This window comes from Lipotes vexillifer, unplaced genomic scaffold, assembly GCF_000442215.2.
Source record: "Lipotes vexillifer unplaced genomic scaffold, Lipotes_vexillifer_v1.1 scaffold977, whole genome shotgun sequence".
NCBI lineage: Eukaryota > Metazoa > Chordata > Mammalia > Artiodactyla > Lipotidae > Lipotes > Lipotes vexillifer.
The window spans coordinates 5,247,617-5,266,143 of record NW_006783088.1 but is presented as its reverse complement, the minus strand read 5'-3'; the positions used below and the strand labels follow the sequence as shown (position 1 = coordinate 5,266,143).

The following is an 18,527-nucleotide window of genomic DNA, read 5'->3' as shown; positions in this document are numbered from 1 at the left end:
ATTCCAACGAGTCCTAGGTTAGAATAAAAGATTCCTTGATGAATATGCTGAGGTAAAATGAGACTTTGAGAAGGTTTCCCGACAAGACAATGTTTAAAGCAAACAGTAAGTTTGGATGAAGTATAAACAGATGTATAATTCATGAACACTTGATGCTGGTTTGAAGATGGTGTGGTATACTAGAAAGAGGTCTGGCCTCAGAGGTTAGAGGCTTGTGCCTTTCACCGTAAGACCTGAGGCAAATGACTTAATCAGTGGTATTTGTTTTTCTCATCTAAATAATTTTAAGAACAAAGGAGTTTGATTAGGCTTGTCTCTGTCTTTGTAAGCTTTAATCTTTCATCAACAAAATGCCAATATACTCACACACACAAAAAGTATGTTCTCTGATCGCAGTGGAATTAAGTCAATAACAGATATCATGGAAATCCCTAATAGTTAGAAATGAAATAACATATTTCTAAATGCACGGGTTAATAAAGAAAAAGAAATAAATTAGAAAATATTTTTAGCTGAATGAAAATGAAAGCAATGTATTTAAATGTGTCAGGTGGAGTACTTGGCGATCTATACTTGAAGTGCTAATATTAGAAAAGAAGAGGGACTTCCCTGGTGGTCCAGAGGTTAAGAATCTGCCTTCCAACACAGGGGACATGAGTTCGATCCCTGGTCGGGGAACTAAGATCCCCCATGCCACGAGGCAACTAAGCCCATGTGCTCTAGAGCCCGTGTGCCACAACTAGAGAGGCTTGTGCCACAACTATTGAGCCCACGTGCTCTGGAGCCCATATGCCACAACTAGAGCGCCCCTGCGCTACAACGAAAGATCCCATGTGCTGCAACTAAGATCCCGTTTGCCACAACTAAGACCCAGCGCAGCCAAATAAATATTTTTTTAAAGAAAGAACTAAAATCAATTATCTAAGCAACTACCTTAAGAAAATTGGAAAGAGCAAATTAAATACAAAGTGAGTAGAAGAAAGAATAAAGATAAGCGTGGAAATAAAATAGAAATGGATGAACAATGGAGAAAAATCAAACAAAAGCTGGTTCTTTAAAAAGATCAATAACTAGACCATTCAAGGAAAAAAAGAAAGAATAAATTACCAGTATCACAAATCAAACGGGGGCATTGGTACAGATTCTAAAAATATGAAAAGGGAAATACATATGAAAACTGTATACTGTTAAATTCTACAATATAGATGAAATGGACACAAACTTCGAAAGACACAAAGTGATAAAAACTACCTCAAGAAGAAATAGAAAATCTAAATAGCCACATATCTGTTAATCAAATTTGTAGTTTAAAACTTTCCACGAAGAAAAATCTAAGTCCACATAGTTTTACTGGCAAATTCTGTCAGATATTAAGAAATGATACCAATCTTACACAAGCTCTTTTCAGAAAATAGAAAAGATAGAAATATGTGCCAACTCATTTTATGTGGCCATTATTACCCTGATACCAAAGCCAGACAAAAACATTGCAAGAAAAGAAGACTGCAGACCAATAGCCCTCCTGAGCATAGATAGACACAAAATTCTTTCTAAAAAAAATTAGCAAGCCAAATCAACATACAGAAAGGATGATACAACATGACTAAAGAATACAAGGTTGGTCTAATATTTGAAAGTCAATATAATTCACAACAGCAATAGAATAAAGGAGTATAACCATATGATTATCTCAATAGATACAGAAAAGATAATTTGACAAAATTCAACACCCATTCATCAATGTCTAAAAAAAAAAAACAAAAAAGAATCTTCTGTATAGCGCAGGGAACGCTACTCAGTGCTCTGTAATGACGTATATGGGAATAGAATCTAGAAAAGAGTGGATATATGTATATGTATAACTGATTCACTTTGCTGTACAGCAGAAACAACATTGTAAAACAACTATACTCCAATAAAAATTAATTTAAAAAATATTTTAAGAATTCAGAGGAAGGCTTTGTGTGGAAAATAAACATAGAAGGACCCTTGTGTTAAAAAAAGAGAAAAACAGAGAAAATATATATCCACACAAAGACTTGTACACAGATGTTCATGGCAGGTTTATTCATAATAGCCAAAACCTGGAAAAACCTCAAATGTTAAACAACAGATGAATGCAAAGACAAATTGTGGTATATCCATAAATGGAATACATCTAAGCAATAAAAATAATGAACTGAGACACGACATGGATGCATTTCCAAAATTAGTGAGCAAATAAGCCAGACACAAAAATGTACATACTGTACATACATACTATACATACATACAAACTTTTATGAATAAAAATACAATCCACTTACTAGAAGTTTTACAACAGGCAAAACTAATCTAGAGTGACAGAAAGTAGATCAGCATTATCTATTGCTGGGGATTGGCTGGGATGAGGCACAAGGGAACTTTCTGGGGTGAGGAGAATGTTCTATATTTTGATTGTAGTGATGGTCACATGTCCAAACTCATCCAACTCTGCATGTAAAATTGGTGTGTTTTATGTAAGTAATACCTCAATAAAGAAGATTATTTTTTCAATGGTCGTTAAAAACTGTCCCCTTTCACAGTTCCTTGGCTTTGTCACGGACCAGTGTCTTTCTCCCTCCTTTACCTGGACGTTTGCTTAGGCCTCAGGTCTAGGCTACCTCCAGTTCCATTGCCTCAGTTTAGTGTTTTCTGTTGTGTTCTTGATGTAGACGGCAGATTTGCCGGCCATCTAGCTGATATTAAATGCTTGCTACAGTACTGTACCAGGTGTTACAGATAAGTAGGTGAAGAAGATAGCTTTTCTGCCTTCGAGGAGCTTATAATCGAGTTAATACAGGAGATGAGACCCTTATAGTCCTGTCTACTGTACACAACTGAACGATTAAGGGTGAATTGCACACACTCCCTGCTGTGGTCACTTCTGACTTGGTGAAGAGGGTGAGACGAGGTGGGCTTTGGAGAATTAATAGGTGGAGATGGGCACTATATGGATAGGGGTGTGCTGGGGGGTCAGGCAGGCACTTTGACCTGGGGGGAGTGAAAGGAAACAAGAAGATGAGGGAGTATACTGGATATCCTAGATTTGTAGGAGCACTGACTCCAGGTTGGGGCATTAGAAATGATGAGGCCGGAGAGTGGTTTAGGGCTAAACAAAAGAGCCAAAATGTCTGTGGGCAGTGTGAAGGCTTTTCAGATGATTGTTCTGCTTGGGGACGTGATCAGAGCTAGTCTTTGACACCATCATGTTGGCACAAATGATGGACTGGAGCAGGGAGGGATCAGAAATGGGATGTAACTACTTAAGCAGTAGCCTAGGTAGTAAGTGGCAAGGCACTGAGCTGAGTGGTTGCTGGACTCACTGGGGAACTTGCTGGGAAATGTTGAAATCCTTTGGGATATGGGGTTGAGAAGAACAGCCACTTCACCCATATAACACATACCAGCCACACTGCTTGTTACGGATCAAATCGTATCTCCCCGCCCCACACTAAAATTCATATATCGAAGCCCTAACCCCCAGTGTGACTGGATTAGGAGATAGGGCCTATAAGGAGGTAGTAAGGTTTAAGTGAGGTCATGGGGTGGGATCTTAATTCGTTAGGACTGATATCCTCATAAGAAAAGGAAGAAACACCAGATCTTTCTTTCTGCGTGAGCAAAGACCATGTAAGGACACAGTGAGAAGGTGGCTGTCTGCAAGCCAGGGAGAGAGGCCTCATTAGAAACCAAATCTGCAGGCACATTGATCATGGACTTCTAGCTTCCTAGAACGGTGAGGAAATAAACATCTATGGTCTAAGCCACCCAATGTGTGCTATTTTGTTATGGCAGCCCAAGCAGACCAATACACCACTCACCACGAGATGGCTTACCACCCACGTTCCCAATCCCATAAATATAACATCGAGGATCTCAGTGCTTTATGTTCTGGTGACACACCTTTGTGAAACAGTACCTTAGCCTTTGGCATCCTGCCCTTAGCCACTTGGATAGAAGTCAACCCTATTAGCCCTTCCCAACCATCAGAATGCGTGATTCCTCCTGTCTCTACAGCTCTTCACTATTTTCAAGTATTTTGACTCTTTTGGACTTCATAACCACTTATCTCACTTCCTATGAGATAAGCAGGGGTTGGTTTTCCCCATTTTACAGATGAAGAAATGGAAAATCAGAGGATTTTAATGGATTACCTAAGATAACCAAGCTAATAAGTTGAAAAGTCAGTTTTTAAATCCAGCTCTCCTGTCTCTCACTCACCACACAGCTTCCTGGCCCGTGCTTTGCTATGCCCTCCTCTGGACAGAGCTTTCTGTTCAAGCCTACCTCAGAGAGGAGATGTGGGCTGCCTTTGGGCATTCTTCTCGTCCTTCCTTTGTTCTCCCGACACACACACATACTCACTCACTCATTTATTCATTCTCTCTCTCTCCATAATGTAGCTTGGCCTTAGTGTCATAACAACAGGGAGCTCTTCCTTTTCCCCCAGAACCTAAAAATGACAGAGCTCCATTGTGGGTAGAGGACAGAGCAGGGATGGCGTGGGGGGCTTGTGATGCAACCAAAAGAGAAATCTCAGGAGGTGTGGTGAGAACGCTGCAGCCCCTGGATTATCTGAACTGCACCTCGACCAAGGCTCTGGGGGCATCTCATGTGGGCCCCACCATGGGTTTATTCCCAGCTAGTTAAGGCAACACCTAACACCTGGTGTGCACAGGGTCATCGATTGAAGCTCCTTTTGGAAGTTTGCCCTTCCTAAAGCCTGTTGGTCTGTGTGGAGCTAAAAAAAGAAAATCTGTTTGGAATCACAGAATTCCTGGGAAAATGTCGACTCTCACACCCCATTGTCTCTGGAGCTGGCACGCATCTTCTCACTTCTGAGCCCTATTTTGAGGGATGGGTTGTTTGTGGCGGGCCTCTTGTTCCTGAGCAGCTGAGCATGCAAGTCTGAGCCTGTGTGAGGAGAAAGGCCCCCACTGCTGCATCACCCCGACCGGCCTAATCAAGGGTTTCTGCTGATTCACAGACCAGCCAGCTGGTGGTGCCGGGAGGTTGGCAGTTGTTCTTGTAGCGAGACCTGGGACAATGGGATTGGTGAGGAGCTGACAGCAAGGGCAATTTCTCTGGAGGTTGGAAAGAAGCTATCTACAGACTGCGCCTGAGGTAGAGTGGAGGTGTGGAAGGCTTAGGGGCATGAGGATTGTGGAGGGATGACTGCAGAGAGGAAGGGTTTGAGCCCAAGGGTAAGTGGGAAAGCTCTGAGATGAGCACTCTCAGACACAAGACCTCTTGGGCCATTTTAGGGAGCTGGCCTTGTGCCGGCCCAACCCCGGGGACATGAAACAAAGGGGTCAGCCTTCCAGTCCCGGGCTTGGCTCGTCAGGGATGCACATGACCCCTTGAGGAGCAGGGTGGGCAGGGTCCACGGCCAAGCAGAGGCTCTGAGTTCACTCCAGGCCCATCTCTAGCCTTCCTCTTCCCATTCTAAACCAAAACAGAGCCTCCCCTCGGCCCCGCCTTCCCATTCGTTCTCTCACTTACTCATTGTACTATTTTCTGAGGCATTCAGACGTGAACGGAATTGGCCCTCTTTTGGAGCTTTGTAGACATGTGGGCTGGTCAGGCAGATACATAGGTAAATCACACGGTGTTCTGTGCTGAGATACTATTACAAACAGTTCTGTGGGAGCACAGAAGGAGCAACCACTGGCCTGGGGGTGGAAGTTGGGGGTGAGGCATGGTGTTAAGAAAGATCTTCACAGAGGACATTATCATTTGGAGGCCATAGAGCATGAACAGGAGTTTTCCCGGTAGAGAGGGCTGGCGACGGGGCACAGGCATTCGAAGCAGACAGATGGCAAGTCCACTACTGTGGCCAAGTGAAAGGCCCCAGATGGTTTGGGGAGCAATGAGTGGTCCTGGCGGCCAGACAGGGAACGGCTGAGCTATAGTAGATATTCAAGAAAGCCCTGCTGGCCTGGTCCTCCCCGGAGACACTCCTTGGAGGCACAAGTCCCAGGGATGGGTTACGTGAGTCACCGGAGAGGCCCAAATGACCCTGTCGAGCCATCCTGCCCTTTGGCAGTAGCACTCATCTGGACTCCAGGTTACTGGGGTTGCTAAGCAGGGGTGCAAGGCAGGCGGCTTCCCATGCACAAGGCGTTTCTCCCTCTGCTTCTGTTCCCACCCTGGGACTTGGCAGTGACTTGGTGTGGAGAGTCCAAGAGCTGCCATGACCCTAACAGATGAAAAGGGTCATTTTTAAAAACAAGTTCCCAGCTCAGGCCAACCTAAAACCATCTAGGTCCATATTGAACGAGAACTTACCCTACAGGTACCGAATCTGAGATGTGGCTCCAAGAAAGCAGCATTTAAATAGTTGGAAAAAGATGAAAAGGAGTCTCCTGTCGGACTCAGAGCTGGTAGCCGGAGGGAGATGTTTTTCTCCCGGGAGTAATCGTGGTCCTTCATGTCACCATTGCCACATCAGCTTACAAAGTCCATGCATGTGTCATTTCCATTTAATCCTCCCCCCGCATTGGTGAACTGGGCAGGGACAGGCTTCTTCCCCTCCTTCAGATGTGAGAGCTGAGGGTCAGTCAGGTCATTTGGCGAACGAAGGTGCCTCCCCCTCGGCACGGGGAGCGGGGGCGGGGGTCCCTTGGAGAGTAACTGCCTCTTCCTTGAGTCACCGTCATGCTGGAAAGCAAGGAAGCATCTATTCCATAGCAGAACCTGGGCCCCCCACCCCTGCTTCATAATTTGTATTTAGAGCTTTACTTTAAAAATCACCCGAACAAACCTCCTGCAAGTTCTCTCAGCCACTAAGTATAGAGCCAGGATGGGGACCTGCCTCTTCTGGAAGCCTGTCCTGCACTCTTTGTGCCAAGCAGCCAGGTCTCCCCACCCTGGACCTCCACGCCCTGGCTCGCCCCTTGCTTTCGGAACAGACCCTGGAAACACAGGTGGTACCAGTGACATCGAGGGGCCATGATGAGCACACTGGAGATTCAGGGGCAGCCCCTTTTCCCCCCTTCCCCCCCTCTGCTGCTTGCCTGCTGTGCAAGCAGGTCCTCTGGGATGAGGCGGGTGGCGCTCCAGCCCCTCGCAGGCCACGCACCCCTCTTTGTGCAGGAGCCCTGGCCGGCCACCTGTTGTTAATCTAGCCCTGGTAATCCATTCTGTACCGTGTCAGCAGTTCAAAAGGGCACTGTTAGTATTTTTTGCCGACTTCAATTAACGTGAGATTTCAGAGGCCCCTCCGATCACATTTCATCTGTCACAAGTCAGGAACAAAACAGACAGGTCCCAGTTGAGAGGAGGAAGGAGAAGGAGTTTATTGCAAACAACAACCAAACAGACAGTTTGGGCTGTGCCCAGCCAAGGGTGCGCTGGGCGCGCACAGCGGCATCAGCGCTCCATTTGGCCCCGTGCCTGGGCCCCTACGTCCTCTTCTCATCAACAGTCCTCCCCTCCCCCAAAGATGTAAGTGCAATAACTTACTTTAAAAGGCAAGAACGTTTCTTTTAATATTTTTGCTATAATGTAGTTACATGGTGGTACAGGCAGTAAAACTTTATGGAACCGACCTCATTTTTTTATACATTTTTCTGAAGTTTTAATGTCTTTTTCATATATATTCTTAATATTCCACCCCAGGCCATCAAGCTAAAAGAAAAGTTGCATTTATACAGGGTTACGGTATCTTACAAGGAGAACAGTCAGGATTGATTGAGGTTCATGTTCCTTCCAGCACTCAGCTCTCTTTTCAACCACTGCACACCAAACAGACTATTAGACATTGAAAACTGTCCTTCAAAATCAGTAGTATAAAGGCCTAGCTCTATGTACGTACGTGAAGGGGAAGAAGGGGCGGGGCAAGGGCAGGTAATGTTTTGTTCACTGGAACACCTTCCCCTCCCTCCAGCATCCTCAGGGAAGTCACGCGGGCTCCCAGTGACTTTGAGAAGTTGGGTGTTTGTTGTCTTCCCGTTTTTCTCTCTCATGATCACGGATTATTACCCTGGGGGCCTGTTTGCCGGCCAGCCTCACTCCCGCTAGGCCTGTTTGCTTTTGCACCTGACAGGCCATCATGCAGTCCCAAAGCCCCAGAGCGTCCAGCCCTGAGAGGGAATGGCTGCGGAAGCAGGATTTGTGGTGGTTTTTCCTGGAAGACTTCCTCTTGTCTACCCAGCGGGAATGAGGGCGGAGGGGACACTGTCACTGGGCCCAGCGTGGCTGCAGCCATGGGCGCTGGGAACCCACCTCACGATTGCTACCCCACCCCCTTGCAGTGTCTTTGAACTAACTTGGCCACCATGCTTCCCCAAGCTGGAGGCATGGTGGTGAGAGCTGAGAATCAAGTATAGTTGAACGAATTCAAGGAAAGTTCCAAAGCCCATGTCTTCCAAGTGCCGTTGAAGACTTGGGGACAAGCCTCTCTGTGTGTCCCCAGAGCCCTCTCCCCCCACGCCCTGGGAGCAATGAGGGCATCTGAGGGTGGTAGCAGCAGCTTAGTAGTGTCAAGCCTTGGCTGCCGAGACTGGTTCCCAGCAGGGATCAGAGGCTGGCAGTGTGGGAAGGCTGCCCATGGGCCTGCCAGCCACCCATCACTTCCGGCTTGCGTGGCCATCTCTGTTGAGATCTTAGGCAAAGAGCAAAGAAAACCCCACCTCTTTTAGCTTTACTGGCTTAGCAGTGACCCCCAGAGAGGGTCCAGTCTCCTCTGCACCTGCCTTCATGAAACCTCACTCCTGAGGACGCCGCCAGCCCCAGAGAGTCACCCAAGCTTGCTTAGTCATCACGGGAGAGGCTGCAGGGGCACCTCCCGCCCCAGCAGCTGACAAGGCAGGCCTGGGCCCAGCCTCCTGACCAGGGGAGCTCCGCGCAGCACCGGCCATCAGGGCCCCTCGCTCAGCTCTGCCTCAAGTGAAACACGGCTCAGGGTGGTCACGTCTCCCCCTGGGGGCCAGGGTCATCTCCACTGTGAAGGGATTGGGCTAACTAGAGGGTTTCTAATCCCTCCCCGCTGGGCGATTCTGGGATTCTCGGAGTGTCAGGCAGGCCCTTGAGGGCTGGGACAGGGTGAGGACAGGCCTGGGGCTGGGAAGCTACCTGTGGGGAGATGCATAGGGACATTTTACACCAACATTTTAATCCTAGATACTTGACTGTGTTGGTGGGACAGACAGCCAGAGCCACACAGCCTTCTTCTATCGGAAGCTTTTTCTTCTCAAGCTTTGGGTTGCCTTACTTAGGTCTGGCCCAGGCAGAAAGCAGACACATAGAGGAATCGATGGCCCGGGGTCCCTTCCAGAAGGTTCCACTTAGGGCCCTCCCTCTCCCCTCCCTCCTCCTCTGCGGCTGTCCTAGTTCTTTCTCTCTGTCTGATTTTCTCCCAGGGGAGAACATACCTCTGGTGAAAGTTCCTCTCATGTCCTTCCCAGCCAGTAGGGCATTTAAGGAGGAACTGGGGGATTGTCTCCAGCCTAAGGCCATTTCTTCCTTCCTCTTTCTAGATTCTGGGAGTTTGAGTTGTTTCCGCCAAACTCAGATCTGGAAAAGGCTTCCTAAGAGTCAGTCCAGGATCCTCAAATGTACGAAACACTAAGCCAAGCCTCCAAGAACGTTTAATTCAATATCCAAGACCCTTTTCACTTCTAGAAGGTCAACTTTAGAGCTACGGTTCACAAAGAGGTCTGACTCTTGTTAAGGGAAGTCAAAGCCAGCTCCTTCCCCAGTCTTGTTTCTGGAGCACATGAGAACATGAGACAGAGGTGGAGACCACGCTGTCCCCAAAAACCTAAGCAGCTCAAGGGGGAGGGTCTCACTCCTCCCTGCCCACCACCCAAGAGGCTGTCCTGTGTCCAGGGCCCTTGGCCTGGTGGACCTGGCCCTCCTCACTGACAGAATCGGGGTAGAAAGGAGAAAAGGCAGGCCCTTCTCCCCAGGGGCTACCTGCCAGGGGGGGTTCCCAGGGCTCTGAAAGGCCTGCTTTGGAGGACAGGTACCCTGTGCCCCGAGCTTAGGTGACGGCTGGGCCCTGGAGCCAAAACTCAAGCCGCAGGCCTCATATCAGGCAGAGGTGGCACCCCTGCAGAAGGAGGCCCCTCCCTGCAGGCAGGGAAATCTGCTTCCGGAGAGCATCCTGACCTCTGTGTCTGGAGCAGAGCAAGTGACCCAGAGGAGCTCAGCCCCACGAGCCCTTCCGGAGGCCAGGGCGAGGGGCTGGGGTCTCCCATCCCCTAGGGCAGAAGTGCAAGGGCAGGCGCTCTCTGCCCTACGCCCAGAGGAACACAGAGCCCCCACCTGAGTGGAAGGCTCTGGGCAGGGGTGGCGCTGGAGACTGCTGAGGGCCACCTAAGGCCATGTAGGGGCTGGCCTGCCACTTGGAGGCCGAGTGAGCGTGCACTCATCCTCCGGCAGATCCTGCAGCTGCTCTTGGCCTTCTGCCACCGTGCCCGTCGGCTCTAGCTGGTGTGTCTGAGGTGTAAGTCCTTCCACACCAGGACACTGCTCAGCAGCCCCAGTGAGTGACCAGAATGGGACATGCGGAGGGACAAGCACCTCCAGATCCTCCTGGAGGGGCTTGAATGGATGGAGAAAAAGCTACCCAGACCTGCCCACTGTCGCCGTCATCCTGCCCGTGGCGGGATGTCAGGTGGCCGGAGAGCGGACGTGTGTGCACGAGCCCCTGCCCCCCACTCCCCTGGACACCTCCCTGCAGCCCTCCCTGCTCCTAGAAGCCTTCTTCCAGCTTCATGGGTACCGTGGGTGGTCTGCATCCTCCCTTGCACTGTTCACCCAGATCCAGGGTCTCGGGGTGCGAGGGCGGCTGTGCATCCTCTGGGGCCAGCGTTGCTGGGTGGCAGCAGGATCCTTCAGCTCCAGTTCGTCTCTCTCTCTGCCCAATCCCACCGGGTGTGCCCAGCACAGGGGACAGCAGGACGGGGACTCCTCGCCATCCAGGGTGAAGGCGAGGCGGGTGCCTTGGGTCCAGGAGGTGGGATTCCGTGGGCTTTTAGGGAGAGAAAAGGAGATGGGAAGGCCGAGGCCGACTCTGCAAGGCAGCCTGTTCTTCAGATACAGTCATTGGCCTGCTGACCAAGGGACCACACAGCAGAGGGAAGGACGGACATGACTGCACTGTGGCCACCGCTGGGTCTGCATGGGAGTCTATCCTCGACTCAACGGTCAAACCGGGCAGGGCAGAGGAGCAGGAGTGGGGAGAAAGGGTCTTCAGCTTATAATGGATGCAAAGCTGCAAAACTCAGCCGCCTGGCTTCCTCCACTGCCTCTGGCCGGGAGCAGGGGGCTCGGCCTCAGTGTCTGCTGCCCCCTCCCTCCCAACAGTCCACGGGGCCTCAGACTTGGAGCGGCAGAAAGTGCTGAGGGTCAGGCCCCCGGCCCCGGGCCAGGTTCCTAAGAGGAAAGTCGAATGGGGGGCTGGGGGCCTGGGAAGCATGGGCGTGACCAGTGCCCCGAGATGGGGGAGGGCACGGGGATGGGACGGGGGTGCTCTGTCATGTGGCCCAGGAGATGGCGGCGCTGTGCTCCTTGGCCTTCATGCGGAGGGCCGCGATGCTCGACGTCTTGCGGTCTGGCTCACCATTGAGCTCGTAGCCGTTGAGGCCCGGGTTGAGGCCCGTGGCTCCAAACAGGCTGCCCATGTGCGTCTGGCCCACGTGGCTGCCAGCCCCAGAGACACCCAGGAAGTCGGTGACACTGCTGGCCCCAGAGCCGGGGGGGTGAGCGTGAGGGGACATGCAGGCGGGCACAGGGTCACAGGGGACCACGCACGCTGGCACTGGTGAGGCAGCCCCGTTGTTGCTGATCCAGGACGGGTTCTGAATCTGGGGAGAGGGGAGGCAGAGATGTCACAGGCTGGCCGGGGCTGGGGTGCGGGGAGTACATCGGGGCTTTCCCCTCCCCCACAGATGACCTCTCCTCACTTACGAGACCACCCTGATGATGAAACCATTCCAGAGCGTTTACTTGGGAGCCTCTCGAAACCTTTATGGCCATCTAGCCCCTTAGGAGCCTTTGGGTTTTAGGCTCTGGCTCCTCTGTTCCCAGGGCCAGGTGAGCGAGTGGCAGATAGAGGTTCCGTTTTAAAGACTGAACTTGAAATTTCATCAAGCGTCTAGTGAAACGGCTGTCCTGGGGACACAGCTCACCAGCTGAGGGCAGCCCGCAACTTTAGAGGCAGATGCAGACTTTGTCTCTGCATCCGTGGCCTGCTAGGGTCAGCGACCCTCTCACTCACCTCTGGCTCTTCCCCAGGCCTGGCAGGCTCTCGAGACTTGATAAAGGGGAGCTGATGTGAACCCAGAGAGCTCTGGCACTGGGAACATGGGCTGTGGGCTTGCAGGCTGTGGTGTGGAGGGGATGGGGTGGACAGCGGGGGCCTAAATTCTCTCAGAAGTCAAGGGTAGTGGTGGAGCTTCCAGGGGCTCGAGCCCTTGAGGCAACTCCGGGACTGAAAGGGCTGCCTCAGGAGGTGGTGAGGGGAGGGATGGAGCCGGGCTGGGGGTGGGGTGAGGTGGGGGGGCGCGTGGAAGGTGTTCAGGCAGCGGGTGGGGTTGACCTGGACATGTTGTCTTCTATCTGTGCAGCTGTAATCCCTTCCCTCCCCAGCTTCCACCTCTGGACCCATTTTCCTCTCGGCGTTTATGGGGAGATAGAACTGGGGACTCAGCCAAAATTACATCTCCCCAAGTGTCCCAGGCAGGGGGGCCGCGAGCAGGATGGGATCTGAGGAGGAGATGGTGCACCGCTCAGCCGCGCGAATGGGCTTCTCAGTGGCCCCGGAGCGGCTTCTGCTGGCCTGCCCACCACCCGCCCCCGCGACAGGGTTTGGAATGCATTCAGGGAAGGCATTTAAAAGGAGTGAGGAGGGGACTGTGCCCCAGATCCCATGGGGCACACAGTGACAACAAGAACTACCTGCAGGTTGGCCTGGTCACATTGCCCCCAGTTGGTCTGGGAGGTGGGGAATGGGTCGGCCTTCCCCCATCCCCTCTCTCAAGAGGCCTGGGGCATGTGATGTGTGGTGCTGCTGTGAGAGGGGTGAGCATGGCCCCCCGCGTGTGAGCCTAGGCCACAGACATCGAGGTCAGGGAATGGGGCTGGAGGTCCATCCTCTGGGGGACGGAGGGAGGCTGGATTGTAGGAAGGAGAGAGGGGAGAAGGAGATGAAAGAGTGCGGCGGGAGCTGATACAGATGGCGTGTGTGCATGACACCCCCATTCCCCAGCCTCACCCTGGGGCCTGACCCCTGACCCCTTCCATGTGAATCCTGGTGGGGGGAGGGGCAGAGCTGATCCTGTGGGGTGCCCAGGGACCGTGGGCTGTCGTGGCCTCGGGACAGTGAGTGGTAAAGGAGACTTAGGAACCGGCAGCCTCTGCGGGACAGGTTGAGGGGTGTCAGGAGTGGGCTCAGCCAAAAATACATCCCTTCAAGTGTCCTGGCTGCCTGACTTTACTCATACTATTTCTCGTCCCTTTGCATCCCACTGAGGACTCAAATGCCCCAGGACGAGGGACTGACTGACAGCCGTGGAGGAAGATGCTCTGGTGGGGATGGGAGAAGATGGGACAGACGCCGGGGGGAGCCGTGAACACGCAAAACAACCCTTCTGAAACTGGATAAGTCACAAAGCACTTTTGCACAATCTAATTTAGACCTTCCAACAACCTCGTAAAAGAGTTGAGGCAGATGCTTCTATAAAGCCCAATTCACAGGTGAAGAAAACGAGGCTCAGAGAGCTTGTGACTTGCCTGTAGTGAGAAAGCTCTGGAGCTGGGATGACTAAGATTCCATGTTCATTCCCGTCTCCTAGGAAACACTCTGAGTGGCTCCCGGGGGCCTGGAGGCCCCCCTGGCCTGCAGCAAAGCTTCCTCGGTTCTGATGCTCATAGCGCAAGCGGCCAAAGCGGCAGAAGAAAAAGCCACTCTCACCACCCCGGCCTTCCTTCCCTAAAGTCCAGCCAAGGCTGGGTCAACACTTAGCGTCGGACAGAAGGAGCTCTGGGCCTCCCACATTCTGGAGAAAAGCACACGCCCGGAATGGGCCCCGAGTCCTCTTTCCGGGGAAGGTGCCCCTTCTCAGGGCATGAGGGGCTGGGGGCCAGAGCCGGCGGCCGGAGGCAGGCACTTACCTGGGCATAGTTCTCCGCTCGGGTGAGGAGGGGCAGCTCATAGGCCGTGGAGAAGTGGGTTCGAACCTGCTGCATCTGCCCAAAACGCTCCCTCTTCCTCCACTTGGCCCTCCGGTTCTGGAACCAGACCTGCAGGACAGAGCAGTTGTCACCGGGGTCAGGCCAGGAGCTGGAGGCCCCGCCTTCGGGCAGCGCCAGCCTCTCGCTTGAGTCTCACCAGTTGCAGTGTAGGGTCGAGGCCACGGGGCTACAGGTAATGTGTCCGCCTCGGCCTTTATCCTCAAGAGTTTACAATCTAGAATGATAGACGTTGAGAGCCTGGAAGGCAGTTTATTCCAGTTTATCATGTGGGCCTGATCTTGGGCCAGTAACTTCATTTTTCTAAGCTTCAGAATCTGGAGCAGGCAAGTGTCACAGACACAAAACACACGCCACTAGTCATCTTAGCGGTCATCTAACCAACCCCAACATGGGGGGCGGCCTGATCCACTGGGGCCACAGACTCCTGGGGAGAATCTGATAAGAGCTGTGAATGCTCACCCAGAAAATCATTCTCTTGGACGATCACACACATGTGGTTTGCCATCATTTTCCAAAAGGTCTGGGCCCAGGTTCAGGATTCCCACTTCCTGAATCCTCCGTGCAGACTTTTGTCGGAAAGAGTCTCCCGGCTCAGAACACCCTGGGTTAAAGATTCTCTGGGGGACCGGGGTTCAGTCGGGCTCCAGAGGCAGTCAGGGACGGCTTTGCGGAGGGAAGGCTGGGGCTGGGCTCCTAGTGCTGGCTGGAGGGACGGAAGTCCAGGCCGAGTTTAGAAACAGCAGGGCACACTCAGGAGACCTCGGGAGGCCACGCTGCCAGTTGGGGGAGTGATGGGAGGGAAAGGACCATGGAGGTGGGAGCCAGATTGTGGGGGGCCTCAAATGCCAGGTGGAGGGGGTCGCCACGGTGCCTCGAAGAGAGGCAGCTGCTGCAAAATCTTGGGCTGAAGAGTAGCCTGGTGCCGAGGAGAGGAGGCCCACCTGTCGCTGAGCATGGGGGTGGGGTGTTGGCGTGACCTGACCAGGTACTGGATGGGGAGGGCGGGCTCTGAGGCAGGTGTGTGAGCCAGGGTCTCTGGCCATGGGGGTGGAGGTGGGGTGGGTCCTTTTCCTTTTGCAGGAGCAAAGTTTCTGGCAGGCTGAGAACTTTCCTAAGGCTCACGGGCAGGAGCTCGCCTTGGGATCTGTCACTGCTGCCAGTGACTTGGGATCTGGGGAGGGGGCTACGGGGACAGGGGAGGGTGGGAGAGGGGGAGTGAGCAGGGCTTAGCTTCCAAGCCAGAAAGGGCTTCAAGCTGAGTCAAGGGCAGACCTCAGAGCTCCCTGGAGGGAGATTCCTCCCTCCAGGCAGCTTGATGTGCACCTACCCATTGCTGGCTGAGGTGCACATAGGCACACCTCAAGCAGCACACCGCCACCCACCGCCAGCCAGCAGTCTTGCTGAGAGCATGGAGCTTCCTCGGACGAGGGGGAGGGAGCTGGGCCTGAGGCCTGGATGGATTCACCATGCGGCAGCATAGAGGCTGCTCGGCCCACGGGTGCCCACTGGGGTGCCTGGCATAACCACTGGCCTCAGCTTCTGCATCTGAAAAATGGGGCCAACATCTCTGCTGACCTCTTCCCAGGGGTGGTGCCTCCGAGAGCAGCAGGTGAGCTAGGTGGGAGATGCTGTCAGAGAGTTTTTAGAGTGCTTCACACTTGTTTATCTTATAGCTCCTGACCTTCCTTGCTGTCTTTTGCTAGAAGAAAGAGGTCAGAAAAGAAGGGGGTGTGTGTGTGGCCCATGTTAGTGTGCGGAGGGTGGGGGTGAGGAGGGAGGGTGAGGCTGCAGCTCGTCCCAGTACACAAGCATGAGTGTCTCACACACACACACACACACACACACACAGAGCGCTGCTGGCACCTCTTTCAGCGTCACTCTGTTTCCTGTCTTGACTCTGGTGCAGGAGAAGCGCTCTCCTGGGTCCCCCACCCCCACGCCCGGAGCCGGCCCTCTCTTGGGCTGGAGTCTCAGCCGCTGCCCCACAGCCTCCCGGGGCTTCCTGTCCTCCTGGGGCTCCTGGGGTCTGGGCCCAGGCCGCCCACTGGGAGCCAAGGGCAGATCGGGTCTCCTCTCTGCGCCGCTGAAACGGGATCCCCCTTTATCGGTGGTCTGGAATGGGGGACTGGGGGCAGGATGAGAATCAGAGGCGCTTGTTTTCATTTCATGTTTAATTTCCTGCAGGCTTAGCTCAGTCTTTCCGCTCCTTCCTCAGCCCCCCAGGGTTCTCTGAGGGGGAGGCCAGCGGGAGGGGAGAAGCCCACTGGAGGCATCTAGATATATGACTGCTTTCTCTCTTTGAGGCTGGGGAGAAGTCTAGAAAAAGGTGACGTGTCCGCCACTGGGGGGTTGCTGTTGAGTCTCTATGGACTCGGTCCCGTGGTGGGATCCAGAGGTGCTGGTGGAGGTGACACGCAGGCGCGGGCTGGGCTGGGAGGGACGCGGATGGGGAAGGAGGCAGCCCAGTGTCCTGCACGGGGGGCCTGGGGTTGAGGGGAGGAGCAGGGTCGGGGGAGACGGAGTGCGTGGTGGTGGCTGGAGGTGAGCGCGGGGGACGAGGCGGGGGAGAGGGGAGACCTGGGTTCTCGGGGAAGATAGATGAGCCCGGGGGAGGCAGCTGAGAGAGCACTGTCTTGGGGAGGGAGTGGAGGAGGGTCAGGCTGAGGGATTTATTTGAGGGCTAAAGATGGAGATCGTGGGAGGCGGCACAGCTGCGTGCAGCAGGCCGATATGGGAGAGGAGCTGCCCACCTCCACCCCCTCCTCCAGGTCTTTCCTCCCTGGGCCTTACCCTGCATACAAGGCTGGAGGTTTTCTGCCCAGATGAGGCTTAAGCTAAGTCAGCCTCCTGGTCTTCGGCCTCCTCACACCTAAATTGGGTGGTGGCAGGGGTATCCTCGCGGGCCCCTTCTGTGCTCACAACCAAGGGTCCTGAGACTCAGAGCACCCTTCCATTTCTGACCTGGGGCTCCGACAGCTGCCCCCCCTTAGGTGCTCTGTGCCTCAGGCTCTGTGGCCCTAGGCCTGTCTCCACTGTGCAACCCCCAGAAGGAAGGGGGACTGCAAGGTCCCAGCCTTCCGTTCTTCGTGTCTCGGCCCAGGACCACCCTGCTCCCAGCCCACCCCAGCCCGGGCCCGCTCAGCACAGGCCTCTCCCCGAGGAACCAACCATCTTGGCAGGGTCCTTGCTAACCGCAGCCCATGTTGGGCCAGGGCGGGGTGGCCCGGCGCAGGGAGGCCTCTGTCTTATTTTCTTCAGACACCAGCTGCGGAGACTGGAGTCCCAGACAGCAGGGAGAGGCCCCTGCAGCCCCCTGGAGCGGGGCCAAGCCCCGGGCTTCTTCCCAGGAAAGGTCCATCTCGGGGCCCCCATCACCCCCTCCCTGTCCCCACTGCCACCCTACGCCAGGCACCTGGCTTCCCACCAGCTGAGTACGGGCCCTAAACAAACTCGGCAGAGGCAAGCAGCGGGATCCATCCCCACGTCCCCCATCCCTGGGGCACTGCCAGGCTCAACCCAGAGGTCTGACACACATGACAGCCCCACCCACCCTGCTGCCTTTATACAAATAAAAGTCTCAGAACAACCTGGCACGTGTCCTGCTACGGCAAACGAAAGTAAAAGAAGCACTGGGCTGGAACTCAGGGTCCCACATTCTATTCTCAGCACTGCCACTGAATCACCTTTCCTGAGTCACCTGATCACAGGTGATCGCTCCCTGCCTCTGGGCCCCTTCTTCCCTGATATCAAATGAGAGGACCAGGTGATCCTTTCCAGCACTAGCCTTCTATACTTCTATGGCCCTTCCCTTAGATGATAAGATATGCACACATTAGAGTTTCCCTTTCTGCCTTGGCTGCCAGGAATCTCAGGGTTGAAATTTGCACTCAGTGGCAAATATGATCCTTAGTCTAGATCTTTGACATCAATACCTTCCCATTTCATGACTTTGTTCTTGTTCTTAGATGAAAATAATAAACCTTTAATTGTAAGCTGCCCCAGCTCCTTTTTGGAAGTAGGCACGAATGTGTGTGTGTGTTTGTGTGTGAGTGTGTGTCTGTGTGTGTGTATGCAGGGAGAGCACTCCATTATAGCACTCCATTGTGGTGCCTGAAAAATGTTAAACGTACCCCAGCGTCATTTCCATGTGTTGTACTAGAAGGACCATCCTTCTTTTGATACTAAGTGAATTTTACTTCTTGGCGCCCCTGTCCATTTGTTAGGGACACACACGTGCGCACACACGTGCACTGCACAGAAAATGAACGGCTTGCTTCACACAAACACAGCATCTACAGGAATGC

At 53.3% G+C, this 18,527-nt stretch overlaps 1 protein-coding gene across 1 annotated transcript in view; it reads right to left on the bottom strand.

Annotated features, from left to right (window-relative positions):
• Window positions 1-11,308: 11,308 nt before the first annotated feature.
• Window positions 11,309-18,527, bottom strand: part of ALX4 (ALX homeobox 4) — a 41,889-nt gene continuing 34,670 nt past the window's right edge. The window contains exons 3-4 of the mRNA XM_007455805.1: window positions 14,143-14,271; window positions 11,309-11,834 (exon numbers count right to left, since the gene is read on the bottom strand). Of these exons, the coding sequence (XP_007455867.1) occupies window positions 11,505-11,834; window positions 14,143-14,271 (459 nt within the window). The 3' untranslated portion in view covers window positions 11,309-11,504. The remainder of the gene's footprint in view (window positions 11,835-14,142; window positions 14,272-18,527) is intronic.